Genomic DNA, 18,447 nt, shown 5'->3' on the forward strand with positions numbered 1-18,447 from the left:
CTTAGCTAATGTCAGCTAGTTGTGCTAACGTTCGCAGGACAGGACAGAGGTGCGTTCGTGCCGTGCACAAATTCTCGCAGAACAAACGAAAAGAAAGGGATTCAACATCTCAAGCAAGGACCACACACTTATGTGATATTTATAACATCAACTCCGGGCCCTACATCACAGGAACTTAACCAGGACCTGGCTTTAGTCCCGATTGATTTTGGGTCAACCCCGAATCTTTTTCATCCAACGGTTATAATCAGGGGTGTAGAGTGGCTGGTGCCACTTCTCAGAATAGTGATATTTCTCGCAAGATCACTTAATGATTCATTAGTATTCTACATAACACACCAACCATAATAGCATAGATAATGTCAGGCTACTGTTATACCAAAAACACCACGTAATTGTTTATGTCAATTTAGGATGATTGTGCTGAAGTTGTTGCAGTTTTGTTCTCATGCTGTGTCTGTGTTTAACTCCATCTGCTAGAAAATTCGATTAGATAGTAGTTAGGCCGGTTACAGATATCAGAAAATATCAGTTATCAGTTATCAGAAAGCAAAATATTTTTTTTGATAAGATGTTCTCTGTGATTCTTAATGTAAACATTTAGGGCAGTAGTGTATCTGTACAGGCACTCCAGTTATCAGTTCCTTCATAACACCGCAGCAGTGTGATGGCTCTCCAGTCCCGCTACTGCTATATGCAAACCCAACCCACCTTTACATCATTCAAGATTGAAATGCATATTGCCATGAAACTGATTGGATCAAATGGTTGGCATGCATGCAGCATGTACGTTTCACATGTAAAACGTGAATAATTATCATTCACGATTGACAGTGATGGCGGCCTAATTTATAATAAAGTAGGCATAATGTGGAGTTTTAGGATTTAAAAAATATAACATTTTCCTTGAGCTACTTAGAGTATGTGTAGGCAATCGTGCAATTTGGATTATGCATTGTATGTATATTATAAAATGATCTTATACAATGTCGGTACATACTTTCATTCAGAAATGATGACGTAATAATAATGCAAAATTGTGGTCCTGTGGGCAAGCTAAAAAAAATATCACTACACCGCTGGTTATAATAAATGTAACGCAATTGCCATGTGTGGTCAACTGATAATACCAGCACCGTTTTGATTGAGAACAGAGTCGTTGCGCTGTTTTGAGACACGCATGGGAACTCATCTTGATAAATCAATCAATGTCCGATTTTTGTTTTCAGTGAATCTCCGTTTGGATATTTGGTTACATTTATGCTTGGAAATATTAGCTAAAATGAGGTGAGTGCACATGATCTTTAGTCTAGCAATTGAAAGCAATCCAGAACTATTCTACACACACATTAGGCCTATAGCCCAACTTTCCAATACTTTTCTGATGCATTTCAGTCACATAGCCTACTGATGCAAATACACGTGTACACTTTTCCCATAGGCTATTCAAGTCATTTGACATCTTTTCTTATTGGTTAAAAAGGTCATAAGGCCTTCTATAACAGTGTAGCTGAAACCACTATTGGCTTCATTGACTTTCTGAATTTATTATCTTGTAATAGGCTAGGCTACTTGCTGATATATCATTGTTACAGTAGGCCTACCTTCACAATAACCTCATAGGATTATTGACCACGATCAATTGAATAAATAAGAAGAAGTGTTCATTAGTTAGCCTTGGAGAATACAGCGCGCTGCAGTTAAATTGAAATGAATGTGCCAATTATGTAACTACTGTCTCTACAGAAATAAATGAAATCGTTGAAAATACTACACCAGAGAGCATAATATAGCCATAGATGATCAATATCTCTCTTCTTTTTTTATGCTGTTGATTGTGTTTTGTCACATGAGCGCCAAGACTGCAGCCCAGGCGCCAAATATCAAACCGCCGACTGTGGTAGCTATCAATGAACAGCATTTTTAAAATATATATTTCAAAATACAATTGCGGGAAAAATCTGTTTGGATAAGTGAGTGCCACCAGAAAGTTCGTGTACTTTAATTTCCTCATATTGTAGGCCTAAAATATGTGTATCCTCTCTTTTCACAGGCCTATGCTATTGGTTGCGTTTAAGACATGGGCAGTTCGTTTTATTGATCTCGGTAGGCCTATTTCAACATCAGAGTAACTTGCCATTTTGATCATTTGTGTGGTATAAAAAATCTGATTCATATCTCCAGTCATATAAAATCACGTAGAATTGCAGGAAGTTATATTAGAAAAGGGCCTCTTTTTCTCCTCTGACCCTCTCAGCCCCTGCTCTTCAGATATGACCCCCAAATGTTAGGAAACAGGTGATGGCCCTGCCCTTGCATCACATATATTGGGCCAACATGTTCTCATGGATGTAATGCTATATTTTGACACCAGTTGTGGTTTTGAAGTAGGAAATGAACAGTTTCACGTTGGGCAATTTTTTTGTTTCGTTGATATTATAAAATTAAATGGGCCATTCCAGCTGTGGCAGCTAGTCAGACTTAACATGGACTTGAGTCCATAAAACATGCTCTTAAGTCAAAATGTTTAGTTTTAATAGGGCCCTAATGCTGCATTTGGACTGTTAACAAAAACAGCGTTAGGGCCCTATTCAGACTTGAGATAAGTTGACTTAAGATGGACTTAAAACAAAATATTTTGACTTAAATCAATGTTTTATGGACCTAAGTCCATGTTAAGTCTGCTTATCTCAAATTTGAATCGGCCCCTAATGAATCTTTTCATCTCTGAGAATAAATGTATACTCTTCTCACTTAATTCTGCTTTTCGACTGTAACACCAGTGTTATACAAGTGTATACACCCTTCTGTGATACTTGGGAAATTGTGTTTCCACTGTTCCACAGGGCTGACAGTGAGGACTTGTGAAGAGCAGAATCAACAACCTCTGCATAGGTTATCAAAACAGTTGCTTTGTGAGAAGGTGTTAAAGTTCACAGTTAGCCATTGTTATGTAAACACAATCTGAAAAGTACCAGTGGCCTGGCTGTTGCCCTAAGTGAGAGCAGGCCTGCCGGAGCCATGGCCCATTGAGACACGGTAGATGGACACATAAAAGTCCCCTAAATGTGTTACAGTTTATTGGTGTGGGATTCTGTAGGTTAGGCCTATAGCCTTGTCGGTAGGTTAGGCCTATAGCCTTGTCGGTGCTTCACTGCATAGCCTAATTGTTCTATAGTTGGATAATATCTTGTAAAAAAAGAGCAGGTTTTACTGGTTAGAGACCCTTGTTTTGCCAATCGCTTGTGTATTGTCTGGTGAGGCAGTAGTAGCCTAAATATCTAATTGTAGACAGAATAATTTAGAGCAAATCTGATGATGGTTCCTTCCAGTTGTTTGTTGTTGCTTCCTCCACTCGGTTGGAAGTGAGAAAATCCAATGCAGCTGACCCAAGCCCAGCTGTCTTCGCTGGGAAATATGTTTTTCCTCCTGGGGGACAGCAGTTGTGTCAAGCATGGACAGAGACACATTGCATGGCTAGTGAAAATAATTGCATCGAACCAAGAGATTGAGCAGAGGGCAACATATCATCCATGCATGAGTGCATCAGGGGTGTCGCTGCGGGGGGGGGGGCTTTTTCTCTATTAGATGAACATTGTACATGCACTTTCCCCTACCCACCACTCTTTATTTCTTCCTTCATTTCTCTTTCTTACACACACACACAATATATAAATATCTTTATTTCTCTCTCCCTCTCTCCCTTCAGTTGGCCTACAGCTCGTTTCCCTTCTTCCTTCAGAGCAGTGAGTGCATCCTCTCTCTTTGCAAGTTTTCCTCTAACTTATTAGACTTCTACTTTGAGCTGAGACGGCAACAGGCAGGAGGTAGAGGGGGATAAGAACAGGTTGGAAGGTTATGATAAATGACTTTAGTACTGTCACACACACTGGTCTACCATTCACTTGTTTATCATCCACTTGTCAAGGAACGTGGTCTCATTTGTCTCTTAGCCATTGTGCAGAAGTCTACCATTATACTGAGTCATTAATCCAATTGTATATGTTTTGTTACCAGGTTTACCTGTGCTTAGAAAAATTAAGACACTCTGTCTGTCCCTCCCCCAGGAGAGATGTGGCTAAGAGCTATGCAGAGGTGAGCGTTACAGGAGGAGATTTGTCCCTCCACATCCGGACTCCTCGGGTCCTGCTAATCGTGGAGCTGCCAGCAGGGGTCAGCCTCGTGGAGGGCTTCTGCAGGGAGGCACCTGGAACAGGAGACGAGATACACTTCAGAATGCGCCTCAATGTGGACCAGCACACAGATGACACAGGTAATGGTGAGGCTAGCTGTATGGACGACACTCAAAAATAAATGTGTGCACGTACGCACACACACAGAGAATTACCACCATGTCAATGTATGTTTCTCACATAGCCTAATTACCATCTCCACTTCAGGCAATATGGAACAGTATCAGCAGATAATTTGTTATTTATATAATTTATTCTCATCTGGCTTGAGTCGGTTAGTCCATGGCTGTGAAGCCTTCCCTCAAACTGAAACAGTGGAGTCCTCCTGTGTGCTCTCTGAAGCCTGATCAGCCCACACAGTACTGATCTATAAAGGACTGAGTCATCGGCTCAGTAATTGGCCTGTCATGTCTGGTGCATAAAGCTACACACACTGATAGATATACAGACAATGTGAATATTTGACCTGAATCAGCTGTAACTTGATTTTCCTAGTAGTCTGGGTAGCCATTTGATTAGATGCTCAGGAGTCTTATGGCTTGGGGGTAGAAGCTGTTTGGAAGCCTCTTGGACCTAGACGTGGCGCACCGGTACCGCTTGCCGTGCAGTAGCAGAGAGAACAGTCTATGACTAGGGTGGCTGTAGTCTTTTGACAAGTTATAGGGCCTTCCTCTGACACCGCCTGGTATAGAGAGAGGTCCTGGATGGCAGGAAGCTTGGCCCCAGTGATGTACTGGGTCGTACGCACTATCCACTGTAGTGCCTTGCGGTCAGAGGCCGAGCAGTTGCCATACCAGGCAGTGATGCAACCAGTCAGGATGCAGAACCTTTTGAGGATCTGAGGACCATGCCAAATATTCTCCTCAGGGGGAATAGGTATTGCCGTGCCCTCTTCACGACTGTCTTGGTGTGCTTGGACCATGTTAGTTTGTTGGTGATGTGGACACCAAGTAACTTGAAGCTCTCAACCTGCTCTACTACAGCCCCATCGATGAGAATGGGGGCATGCTCGGTCCTCCTCTTCTTTTTTTTTGTGTGTGAATTTTACCCCCTTTTCTCCCCAATTTCATGGTATCCAATTGTTAGTAGCTACTATCTTGTCTCATCGCTACAACTCCCTTACGGGCTCGGGAGAGACGAAGGTTGAGAGTCATGCGTCCTCCGATACACGACCCAACCAAGCCGCACTGCTTCTTAACACAGCGCGCATCCAACCTTGGTTAGCGCGCACTGCGCCCGGCCCGCCACGGGAGTCGTTGGTGCGCGATGAGACAAGGATATCCCTACCGGCCAAGCCCTCCCTAACCCGCACGACGCTAGGCCAATTGTGCGTCGGCCCACGGACCTCCTGGTCGCGGCCGGTTACGACAGAGCATGGGAGCGAAACCAGAGTCTCTGCTGGCTCTGCAGTACAGCGCCCTTAACCACTGCACCACCCGGGAGGCCCGGTCCTCCTTTTCTTGTAGTCTGCAATAATCTCCTTTGTCTTGATCACGTTGAGGGAGAGGTTGTTGTCCTGGCACCAGTCTGTTTTCTTCCGTTTGGTACACCCCAGGTTTACTTTGTCTCACTCATCAGATCTGGCTTATATTAACTGTAGTCATTGCAGCACTAACCTGGGAACCAGAGGAGATTGCTCCCATGTCTCTCTCCCTATCCATATACACAAAAAGTGTGATCTAGGGGGCAAAAGTCGATAAACACTGCGGTGGTGGCGGACTGGCGGTGGTGAAATCAGCTTGGCAGAAAGCTGGCAATTAATCTGTTTTTGAGCACTCCTTCTCTGAAATGCTTTTTGGATATGGGCCCAGACCCCAGGCCTTCATCTCCCTGCCTTTGTTCCCTCTGTGTGTTTTATGGTGTGAGGGAGTAATTTAGCGCCCCACCCAACGGCTCAGCCGACACAACACAAGGACAGGGGTAATTCATTGACAAATCCAATCAAAAACAGATTGATTAGCAGCTTTCTTCCCAGCTTCTTTCACCACCGCCAGTCCGATGTTTATCGACTTTTGCTCCGTCTCTAGGTGAAGCTCTTTTCCGCCGATAGAGTTGTTTATGTTTTCTGTGGCTACTCTCTCCTGACAGGGGCCCTGGGGAGTGTGATGGAGAGGCTGCTGGTCTAAGAGAGTTATTGCTTCCACTGCCAGTCCTGTGGGACCAGGGTGCTGGAGGAGAGGTGAGACGACCACGAGAAGGAAGTTGGTTTGTTGGTTAATTTACGTCCTCCGTTCAGACACAGGAAGTGATGCCGCTCACAGTAGTGGAGAAGATGGGTTCAGTGAGGGAGATGGATGGCTGTTTGAGCTAGAGGACAGTGCTGTGTTCTGTCTCAGCTAATCTCCCAAATGTCATGGAGACATTGGATAGGGGGATACATGCACACCTGCTTAGGGAATACATATGTTTGTGACATTATGTCATGGAAAATGGGTAGAACTGGAATATTGCCCTGCTTTCCCTGTTAATGCAAATATGTTTTTGATTGATTCATGCAAATATGTTTTTGATTGATGTTATCGATTAATTTCATCACAGTACAAGTAGTCTCCATTGTGTAACAATGTAATGTCATAAATTTTTCTCAGGGTGTTCAAGCGAGTGCTCCCTCTCCCCAACGGCAACTGGAGCTCCCTGGTGGATGACTGGTGTTGCCATCCGGACCCCTTTGCCAACCTGAAGCTGCTGCCCCGAGCGGAGGACTGTTTACTGGGCGACACTCACCTCCTTGTGCCCCGGGATAGAGGCTGTGAGGAGACTCTCACCCAGGAGCTCAGCCCCAGGCCCATCACCAACAAAATGGCTGATGGTCAAAATCAGGACACACCGGTGAGAGGAGGCAAGGAAGGAAGGAACCTCTGAGGCAGAATATCAATGCTGTTTTAGCATTGCTCATCACTTTGATGTTCGTTAGATACATCATTTTGACGTTTCACCTCGCTCTCACTCCCTCCCCAATGTGCTGTATACCTACCAAAAAGTAAAGCTACATTTTCAAAAGTTTTCCTCATGTTTGGAAAGTGTACTGTATTTACATGAGCAGTGTATGTGCTTCAGGCTCATTGTTAGTGGGAGACTGTATCTGTATACCCCCCATCCCACTGGGCCCGAGACTGGCAGGAGGAGATGGACACATTCTACTTCACTACCAGCAGCAGCTAGCAGCACTCCCTTTTAGAGAGGAAACTTGGGGAGGCGGGCAGACAGGCAGCACATCAACACTTATCATGAGCCACTTTAGCCCGAGCTTACAGCCAGGCCTCTCTCTCTCTCTCTCTCTCTCTCTCCATCACTATCTGGAGTGGGATTGATTTCCCTCTCCATCTATTAGTCACTATCTGTGGCTCAGCCTGGGCCTTTTAGTGTGGTTGTGGTTGAGTGGATGGGAAGTGGAAAGAGAGATGAGGAGAGGAATTCTGCCTGCCCATTGCTCTCTCCTCTTTTTAGGCTGTTTGATTGCAGTTATCGATTCCCGTTTTGGAGGAACTTAAATTAGAACTGTGTGTTCTTGTCTTTAGCTTTATTTAGTATTTTTCTGTTCTTTTTTGTAGAAACCCAACCGCAGGCGTACACTTGTCTCCTGTAAGAGTTGTACAGCTGGCCTGGGAGAGGCTGTGGCACCAGGTACATAACAGTCATTATAGAATAGATACAGTATATTGTCCATTTTTTCAACGGGAATTTATTGATTGGATGTCATAATACCCAATGTCACACACACACACACACAAACACACACTGGTTGGGAGCAGCACAGCGTCTGCCTCAGAGCGGCACGACCAGAGCAATTTTAGTGCTTAAGTTCCTTGCTCACAGGCACAAAGGCAGTAAATGGCATGAGATCAGCAGCCCTTCGTTTGCCAGTTCAATTACCAACTTTTATCATCTACCCCGGGGCTTGAACCATAATGAAGTTACATTGCATTAGGAAAGATGCCCAGGCCAGGTTCTGTTTGCATGAGGGTTCGCTCAATAATAACAGTTTCTGGAAATGTTGCAGGGACCCTGAAACTCTACATCACAGAGGTGACGGTGAGACCCATTGTGGGAGACGGCCAGTTTGATACCTCTCTAGACAGGTAACTATGGTGCTGCTTCTCAGACTGGTGCATGTTGCTGTAACATCTGTGGATACTCATCATCATACGGATACTCAGCTTCTCAAAGTGCAAATCAATGGAAATGTATCGTTCTTCATGATGTTACTACAATGCCAATGAGATGTAGAATATTATTTTAGACACAGGAAGGTAGAATTCATAATGATGGTTAACCATGCCCTACTCTTCCACAGGTCACTGTTCCTGGAACAGACCATAGCTGCCAGACTGGTGGAGCTGTCCTCCTCCCAGAGCGTGTTTCGTTTCTCTATCCAGACCCCAGATGGAAAAGCCTTCGTATTGGTAAGAGGTGTGAACGTGCGTACATATGTGTGAGCGAGAGCGCTTGAAATATGTGAGGTAGAGACGGCATTTGCATTGGTGAAATGTGTGTGGCTTTAACAGAGCGGATGTGAAGTGTTCAATGACTTCTTCTGATCCTCAGCTCTGGCTCCTGAACAGTGACTCCCTCATCGTCTCTTTCTCTGCCACTATGTCATCGGCTGTCAGAGGTGACCGCCAGTGTTCTGAGCGTCAATCACCCACTAAGGCTGGCAGCGCCGTCAAAGCACTGGCAGCACACACCAAGAGTGCGATATAGCCTACATACCAATCTCCTGCTGAATGTCAGCCTGACAGCCTCTGCATTTCTGCTAGAGTATGTTTTTATTTATTCTAAAATTGTGTTTTGCAACTGAGAACAGAAATGAGTCACAGATAGATGTGGTGGCTGCTCCATGTTCCTTCATGCCGAGTTCCCCGCAGGAGGATTCTTCACTTCGGTTACGATTTCCTTCTTCACCTTAGAGAAGTCTGGTTTTGCTTTGTAGGATGTGACGGCCCCTCCAGCAGACTGGCAGCCGAGCTGTAATTAACAAACTGTAGATGAAAGGAGAGGACTCCACTCCTATCCGCACGGCACTACAGTACAGCGTAACTCAGCGCATCACATCGGTGCTGTTAACTGCATGTAGGATGGGAAATTGCCTGCTGTTTTAAGTATGACAGGAGGTATTCAGAGGTATTCAAATCTGTATTCAAATCTGGACATCGAAGCCAGTTCCACTGCTGATTTTCATTCTTCCCATCTAAATCAGGGACTGGTTTAGACCTGGGACACCAGGTGGGTGGAATTAAATATCAGGTAAGAACAGAAAGCCTGCAATACTCTGGAAATCCAGGCTTGGATTTGAATACACGAACACCCTACGCCAAGGCTCTCCAACCCTGTTCCTGGAGAGCTACCATCCTGTAGGTTTTCGCTCTAACCTTAGCACGCAGGTTGATAATTAGTAGGTTGATAAGCTAAATCAGGTTAGTTACAATTGGGGTTGGAGCGAAAACCTACAGGAGGTTAGCTCTCCGGGAACAGGGTTGGAGAGCCCTGACCTACACTAGCTTAAAACGGATCACTCCTCCAACATTTCGGGAAGAAAACAGCGTGGCTATTGGCTGACACAGCTTATATGTGGGGAAGTGGTAGAGAAACATTTATCCCTGACCATGTTTTAATTCAGCCGTGTAAGTCACGGAGCACCATCTGTCTTGGTTGAACGTACTGGAGGTGACGTGGTGTTTGTTGGAGATGCACGCCAGTAATGTGTCTATAATTGGTGGGAGAATCGGTGAGCCTCTGCTTAATTTAATTGTGGCTGTCACTGAGGGCAATGACTTGATTAGTGTAGAGTTGACGACTGCAGAACTAATCTAATTTATTACCAGGGGTGTACTCATTAGTACAAACTGTCGAAAAACATTTTTTGCAATGAATACGAGGGTTTCTTATTGGACAAGTTCAGGTTAGTCCCTCCCTGTTTCAGCCATTTGCTTCTGTTTGAACAATGGCTCCTCAACACTACACCCCAGGTGGACTTGGGTGACCGTTGAAGTGTTATGACCAGCGCTGCATGTGTTATGCTTTTCTTTACTGTAAAAGCAGTTGTATTCACTGTATACTAAGTGAGTGTTACTTTCGATACTAAGGGCTTATCAGCATTTTAACTCAGTGGCTCTCACAGGGCTACTACTGCACAGATGGCCAAATGTAATGAAAAAACCTGGATCGCTTCCACAACCTGTGACAGGGAATCAATCTCTCCCTCACTTTCTCATTCCTCCATCCCTTTCAAACTCTCGCTGTTCAACATTACCCAGTGATATATTCAAATTATTTGATTAACATCATAACACTTCAAACTGGGATTTATGTCCCCTTGCCTAGAAGATGTGAACCTCTGAGAGATATTTGACGTATGTATTACTCTGACTGATGCAGTGCTGTACAATTTCTCTTCATGTCTTTCTCTCGGTCTCGTTATTTTTTTTTACATTTCTTTGTCTCTTTCTCTCGCTATCCCTTATCTCTGTGTGTGTCCAGTGTTGTAGACACCTGGGAGAAGGACATCGGTGTCCACCCCCTAGACCTGCCTCAGACCACGTGCCAGGAGCTGTTGTCGGTGCTGACAGCCAGTACTTCCTGTCGCCCTCTGTCGCTGCATTCCATGAACTCCTACCAGGTAACAGGGCCTCTGGGTAATGTAGGCAGAGCTTCTCCCCTTGGCAGGAGGAGCATGCCACTGTTTGATTCCATATTGCTGCTATCCATTATTTACAGCCTCTGCCTAGTAGCTATCGTTGCGCCCATTTTTTAAGCTCATTTTCTAAAAGAGGTCCAGAAGGATTTTTTGACACACTTTTTTGACACATCTTTAGAGGATGCTGGAGCACCGCCAATACTGTTGGGCAGTCTAACTTATTAGTGCACACAAAAACAGTCTCCTCTACAGTACAAAAGGGAGAGTTTTCTTGCACCAAGGCAAGATTTGGAGGTGTGAACTTTTGCTGACCTCACCAGGGACTCTCCAAAGACTTTCCAGACAGTTGCACAGTAATTACCAGCATTGTCTTATCCCTGCCTCTTTACCTGTCACAGCAGCACTCACCTGAGAGCAAGACGTATAGTTGCAGAAGTTGAAGTAGCCTAACATCCACAAAACATATGAAACATAACAAACATTTGAGCTCCTGCATATTCAGTGTGGCTGTAAATAAGGCCTCAGGCTCCTGTCTCATTATATAGTTATCATGACTCTGGGTCCTTTGATTAAAATGCTTTCTACTTACTGTTCTCGCTTCCCACCACTACTACAGTGCCAAACCTCTACGAGACTGCTTATTACATTTAAGAGCTCCCCTTCCTCTCTCTCTCCCAGGCTCTGCAATCTCATATTTTGTGTTCCTTCCCTCTTTCACAAAACTCTTGTTACTTGCCCTCTGGGTCTGTACAGGGGAGGAGGAACTAAATTTTGACTCTGGAAGAAGCTATCAATCCCACTTAGAGGGAGGGGAGAGAGAAAATGGAAAAAGTAAGGAAAGAAGTTCTCTTCAGTTCGTCGTATTTCAGTCTGATAGGCGTGCAGGGTGTTAAGAGTTAGTAATTCCGTACATTCCAGATGTCGCAATAAGTATTTTTAGTTTACATACATATTTTCCATAGAAACCATCAATTGTCTATAGTTGCAATGCCATACACTCCTCCCCCCCACACGTTACCATATTCCCAAGTCCCGTTCATCACTCAGCTGGAAAGCCTGGAAATGGAGGATATCAATGTCTTGTCCTGACCGTGAGTGATTATCCTGCTGCTGACGAGGGACTTGTTTTAGGACGGGAGAAGAGACAAGAGGGGACTGATGAAGAGTGTCTGATTTTAGTCACTTAAATACCTCTACTCGAGAGATGGAGTCACTGCTCTGCTGTAGGCCTAGTAGTACCAGAGAGTAGTGTGATCACATAGTCAGACAGAGTTACAGCAGATGAGGGCTGACAACTCCCAAATTGATAGTGTAGCCTTAATAGTGTGTGTGTGTGTTTTTGTTTGTGTGCATGATGTGCGGGCATGTGAAATGGTGAGTGTGCCAGTCTATTGTGTTAGCCTTTCTAACCAGATCTAGCCTCTCATTTATTGGAGGAGGAATGGTGTGTTGTCTGGGATGTTGTGTTCCACCTCTGAGCTGTGCTGCGGTGTAATGGGGTGTAAAGCAGTTCCAGTGCAGAGTGCCACCCCTGCATCAGGGAACAGACAGAGTGCCACCCCTGCATCAGGGAACAGACAGACCCCCACCCCCGCCAGCTCATTAATCTCCCACGCAGAGAGGCACACTGGAAGATAAAACTGGACAGAAAAAGGTAAGGGGCAGAATGCAGGAAAATTTTGATCTATATCAAGTCTCACCCTAACGATGTCTTGAACACTAGTGTGGCGCATTGTTGAAATCAATTACCTCCCTCAGATACACGTGCCTCGTTTCATTACTTCTGTGCCAGGGGATGCATGAAAAAAGGGATTTCGGAATTCTCTGCTAACCCGCACTTTATTGTATTAGAATGAATGACTTGTGAAACTCAGTCAGTGTGGCTGGTCCCCATAATTTAGATTACTCAGTCAGTTGCTGTGGCTCTCAATCAGAATCGGAAACCTCCCTCAGTCAGTAGCCTATTTTAATGTTTTTATTTTTTGCCTTTATTTAACTTGGCAAGTCAGATAAGAATAAATTCTTATTTACAATGACGGCCTACACCGGCCAAACCCGAATGACGCTGGGGCAATTGTGCGCCGCCCAATGGGACTCCCAATCACGGCCGGTTGTGATACAGCCTGGATTCGAACCAGGGTGTCTGTAGTGGCGCCTCTAGCACTGAGATGCAGTGCCTTAGACCGCTGCGCCACTCGCCACTAGATCAAATAAACAAACAAATAAATAAATATATATTTTTTAAAGAATATCCCTAGGACGTCGGGGGAGAATAGACGTTAATAAAGGAGGCGGTCTAAAATTGTATTTCCATTATTCGAATTTGTAACTTGTGAGCTCACGACGAAGCTGGGATGAGAAACTGTTTCACCCCTGGTAAGAACATTAGCATATCACAACTATTTCTTATGTCAATAATAATTCATTTCATTTGTAACGTGTTTTTCTCACACCCAAGGCGCCTTCTTTTTTTAAATATATATAATAAAAACAATCCACAAAACAGAACATAGACGGACAAGAAGCAAAGCTATATACAGGTATCATCAACTCTGGAGGTCATGAGAACAGAATTAGCTGAGGTCCTTGAAAGCTTTTCTGAACAGCACGGTCTTGAGCTGTACCTTAAAGGAGGACAGAGACACTGCACTAATAATGTCTGGAAGTGTGTTCCACAGCTGCGGAGCCACACAACTGAAAGCCCTGTCACCTGTCGTTTTTAGTCTGCTGCAGGGCTGCTGAAGGAAGACGGACCTGGAGGAGCGAAGGGTGCGTTTGAGGCAGGAGGATAGAACGAGGTCAGAGACATACAACTGAGTGTCGTCAGCATAGAAGTGAAAGCCCAGTCCGTGTTTCCTCAAGATGTTTCTCAGTGGCAACATGTAGATACAAAACAGTAGTGGCCCCAAAACCGAGCCTTGAGGGGGACCCCCTGTCGGACCACAACTGTCTCACCTACTAGGACCCATGCCTACAAACGTAGCGAGCAGTGGGATAGGACCGGAACCAGATAAGTGTCTGACAGGCCCAGGTGCTTCTCCATGCGGTCCAGCAGGATGGTGTGGCTGACCGTGTTGAGTATGAGGACGATGTCAGCCCCAGAGTTAGCGTTCATGAGGTCGTCATTGGTGACCCTTACCGTGGCAGTCTTGGTGCTGTGTCTAGCTCTGAAAACCAATTGGAGGTGCTCAAATAGGTTGTGAGGGGCCAGGTGGTTTTGGAGTTGGTTAGAAACAGCACGTTTGAGGGAGGAGCTTACTCTGGAAGGGCAGATTGGAAATAGGCCTGTAGTTCTGGAGGTTGTCATGCTTTTTAAGAGCTGGTGTGACTGTGGACAGTTTGAGCTGAGGAGGGACACATCCGGTGATGAGGGACTTGTTGATACTTTCTGTGAAGAAAGGCTCCAGAGCAGGTAAGCAGGTCTTGAAAAGGGAGGTGGGGATAGGGTGAAGTGAGCAAGTTGTTCTAACAAGCTTGGTTACATCAGCTGCAGTGACTGTGGTGAAGGTGGAGAACCTAGACTCAGGGAGTGTAGGACTGGGTAGACCCAACTACAGGGGCTGGAAAGGACAGGATGGTGTTTTGGGGTTTTCAATTTTGCTTTGGAAGAAGCGCAGGTATTTGTTGCACTGTTCAGAGGAGGCTGAGTTAGCAGAATTGTTGACAGGTTGGAGGAGCTTGCTCACAGTAGAGAACAGCACCCGGGAGTTGTTGATCAGCTGGGAGAAGTAGTTTGTCCGAGCTGAATTTGTATTCTCTGTTTGTATTCTTGCTGATGTTGCTCAAACATCTGCGCATGTACCGTTAGCCCAGTTTTCTTACACACGACGGCCAGTTGCTTAAAGAGAGCATAGCTCCTCAGTGTACCGGGGACAATATTTGGAGAAAGACACCAGGTGGGTTTACAAAGGAGCAACTTCATCCCGTATGGAGGCCAAGGCAGTGTTGTGTTGAGCCACAGATAGTTTCACAAAAAATGTCAGAGTTGAGCTTAAGAGGCTGATAAATCAGCACAGCAAGTACTGATACAGAGCCAGTGATTTTGAAAGCCATGCATTCAAAAGATGAGACAGCTGGTTCTGGAGTAGACTTCACAGTGCAGTCAGTCCTGCAGATTAGACAATCCGGCAAACCTGTCCAGATGTGCGAGGACAGTCCAGGTAGGTGTTGCCAGATGGAGTGCCATTTGTTGAGGGATATGTACTCAGTCTGTGAGGCAGCAAAAGTCTAGAACTCTGTCAGTGATGATGTCATTCAGTAGTTAGCCTTTGTTGTTTATGAATGTAGCATTTGAAAGCCTCAATTGAATTACTTTGGAAGTTGCCTGAGGGGAAACCTGCAGAACTGGCCAGTGTCTTTTATGATCCACATCCGGTGCACACAATAGATTTAAGTTGGTTCATTAGTCTCCTACCGCGCCGTCCTCCTTGCCGTCTGCATTTTTTTCCGGAGGATCCCGTCTTGCATACGATTGTTCTCTCAGCTCCCTGCACAGGGTTGTTTTAATATGTTCAAAACATCTGAGGAAACCTTGTGTGTAGTGAGTGACAGTTGCTGCCATTTCTGTATATTTTTGTCCAGCCTTTGGTGCAGTAGATATGAGACAAGAAGAGATGAGATCTAAGGATCTGTGCTGGTATTTGAATCCAAATAATTAGCTTGGAGTCAAATATGTTAACTAATTTTAACACTGTTGATTAAAAAAGAAAAACTAGATATGTGTTCAAACACAAAAAAACTAAGTTTCTAAAAGCAATGCACATAAAAAAAACAAACACTTAAAACAAATAATTCAGATGAACTTTGCAGGAGTAAACTACCACGTCTGCCACTAGGCGCCATTGCAACCATCTATCAATGACCGCAGCTGGTCCAAAGGTACATCCTTGAAAGCATTAACGTTAGAGGTTGAGGTTCACTCTCTTCAGTCAAAGGGAATAAATAGTGGCTTGTTTCTTGCTTAGTTTTTCTTGTATTCTTTGGGGGCTTAGCTATTTTGTAGCACATTCACCTTTGGTCTTAACAAATTAGTCTGTGACAGCAAATTATCATTTGTCTTGATGCGGTGTACAGGCTGAGTCATGCGTTTCGGGAGGGAGCCTTGAGTGAAGCCAATGCCCTCATGCATCATCCCAATATAGCGGTCTCACTGGAGATACAGTCAGGCATAGCTGTGACCCTCTTCCAGGCAAACTACTAGGACTAGGAGATGACTTTGAGTTTTGTGTATGTGCAAGACCTGTGTTTTTTAATTATTCTTAATGTACTGTTGTGTCAGCCATCTGACCATGAAAAAGGACAGGACATGCCACAAGCCAACAAATACCCTCATTTTATCTGAGCACATTGTTTACCTAAATGTCACTGTTTTCACCATTGTTTTTAAAACAATCCATACAGTATACTCATCATAAGTCAGTTTCCTTGTATGTAATGAAGATTATATTTTGCTGGCTGTATATCTGAATGTACATAAACAGGTGAGAAAAGTAATACTGTATCTCTTATTGTTACACTTTAGAGATCTAACCCTATCTATCTGAATTCTCTACAGGTGGCGTACATGAGACTGTAATGTCAGAGGTCACGAGCCATGGATCCACTCATCTTTCCTAGAGGGAGGACCAGCAGAAGAAGCACTGGAACACTAGAGTACAGTGACTTATGTCTTAGGCTGTGTTCAAGAGGCACGTAATGGAAAACCAAGTTTCGAGCATTTTCCAAAAAGAACGCTCATTCCGTTATATGTTTTGTATAGGTTTATTCATTTTGGTCCTACTGAACATGACCCTGATAGATGCTGTAATGCAGACCATGTAAAAAGACTTGTATCATTCCATTCCATTGGAATGTCTGAGTTATTGATGACCTGCCCAGATTAAATAGTGAATCTGACTAACATGCCTATGTTGAAGTGCATGTTTATTAGAGGGGGGGGGTCACTTTTATTGTAAATAAGAATAGAATATGTTTCTAAACACTTCTGCATGAATGTGGATGCTACCATGATTACAGATAATCCTGGATGAATCGTGAATAATGATGAGTGACAAAGTTACAGATGCCCAAATATCATACCCCTCAATGGCTTGTAGGTATATTTGTGCATCTAACTTTCTCACTCATTATTCACGATTCCTTCAGGATTATCCGTCTATTCTTTTTTTTTCTTCTTTTTTTTACAATTAAAAGTGACTCCAAAATGACACATTACATTATTTACCATTAATTTCTATTGGGCACAAAATCATCTGAAACACAACCAAAACAAACAGCAAATGTGTAGTCACAAGCTTGATGTAGTCATTGCATGCTATAAATATGGGACCAAATACTTAACTTTTTACTACTTCAATACACATAAGTGAATTTGTCCCAATACTTTTGCTCCCCTAAAATGGGGGACTATGTACAACAACAAAAAATGGTTCACCCGATATGGATGAAAATACCCTCAAAATGAAGCTGACAGTCTGCACTTTAACCTCAGTCATTGTTTGATTTCTAATCCAAACTGTTGAAGTATAAAGCCAAAATAGGAAGGGCAAAAAAATGCTTCACTGTCCCAATAATTACGGAGGGCTCTATGTAACCTCTGTGACAGGCTTTTCATTTTACCTCTACCCAATTTTCAAAGCTACACTACCTGCTACTGTGTGAGGAAAATCAACTGACAGCATCATTATAATAACTCAGCTATAATGACTTTAAAAAACAATTTTTACCAGAGAGCTAGTAATTATGTGGTTGCTTATGAAATCGAATGCTCCAGAGTTTTCTGAATGTCAGCTAGTCAAGCTTTAATTACACATACTTCCTTAGATGAATGTGCAATAGAAACTCAGCCAGCTTTAAAAGTACATGACAACATATCGTCGATGCAGAATATGATTATATATTATGCAGAGTATTGTTCTATAACTCCATTAGACTCAAGGAAAGCCAGTGTGATTCCGTTTCATTTTGAGGATTTGGATGTTCTCTTACACTGGGTCTATAAACAAGGCATAACCGATAATAGGACACAAATATTGTGCATCCCCATAGGCTATAAGGAGGTCATTGTTGGTAGCAACTGTAAACAGAATAGCAATGAAGTGGAACAGGGTCTGCCCTATTTAGAATAAGTGAAGAGTTATATTCAGTATCACTTAATGTCTGTAGTGAGCAAGCTAAAAAGTCATGGTTTGAGTACCAGGAGCAGAGCTTCATGACAAACTAAGTTAACCAAATGTACAGATAGAAAAAAATGTAGCTCTATTTTGGGGCTTTTCAGACCCACCTTGTCTATCATGGTTTTGTGAACCAATATTAGGACATAACTATAGTGAATCCCAACACAGGTACAGTATAAGGGGGTCATTGTTGGTAGCTGTATAACAGCAAGTAACTATAAACTGTAACATCAGCCCTAGCTGATGTAGATGCAGAGTTTGACCAGCTTGTAACTGTCTATAGTAAGATAAAGGTAGACCTTAACAGTACTGTATAACGGGGGGACTAAGCTTCGCCAACAAATGTATCAAGCTCTAGGCTCTATTCCTCAATATTTTTTTGCTGTCTCTGTTTTGGAGCTATTCCGGCCTACCCCTCCATCATTGTTTTGTGAATAAGACAAGC

The 18,447-nt window shown here is 43.8% G+C and overlaps 1 protein-coding gene across 1 annotated transcript; it reads left to right on the forward strand.

Moving 5' to 3' along the window:
• Positions 1 to 1,282: 1,282 nt before the first annotated feature.
• Positions 1,283 to 16,728, forward strand: LOC112222577 (E3 ubiquitin-protein ligase E3D-like). The gene is made up of 9 exons (XM_024385318.2): positions 1,283 to 1,287; positions 4,068 to 4,273; positions 6,321 to 6,372; positions 6,782 to 7,022; positions 7,745 to 7,817; positions 8,194 to 8,272; positions 8,488 to 8,596; positions 10,671 to 10,809; positions 16,382 to 16,728. Exons 1-9 carry the CDS (start codon positions 1,283 to 1,285, stop codon positions 16,441 to 16,443), a joined length of 966 nt encoding a protein of 321 aa, XP_024241086.1. The 3' UTR covers positions 16,444 to 16,728.
• Positions 16,729 to 18,447: the final 1,719 nt, after the last annotated feature.

This window comes from Oncorhynchus tshawytscha, linkage group LG23 (assembly GCF_018296145.1).
Source record: "Oncorhynchus tshawytscha isolate Ot180627B linkage group LG23, Otsh_v2.0, whole genome shotgun sequence".
Lineage (NCBI taxonomy): Eukaryota > Metazoa > Chordata > Actinopteri > Salmoniformes > Salmonidae > Oncorhynchus > Oncorhynchus tshawytscha.

Excerpts from the sequence above, each read along its gene's own strand:
- LOC112222577 (XM_024385318.2), top strand. Across the intron at positions 4,274-6,320 it reads CCAGCACACAGATGACACAG|AGAGTTATTGCTTCCACTGC; the intron begins GTAATGGTGAGG and ends TGCTGGTCTAAG. Across the intron at positions 7,023-7,744 it reads GTCAAAATCAGGACACACCG|AAACCCAACCGCAGGCGTAC; the intron begins GTGAGAGGAGGC and ends TCTTTTTTGTAG.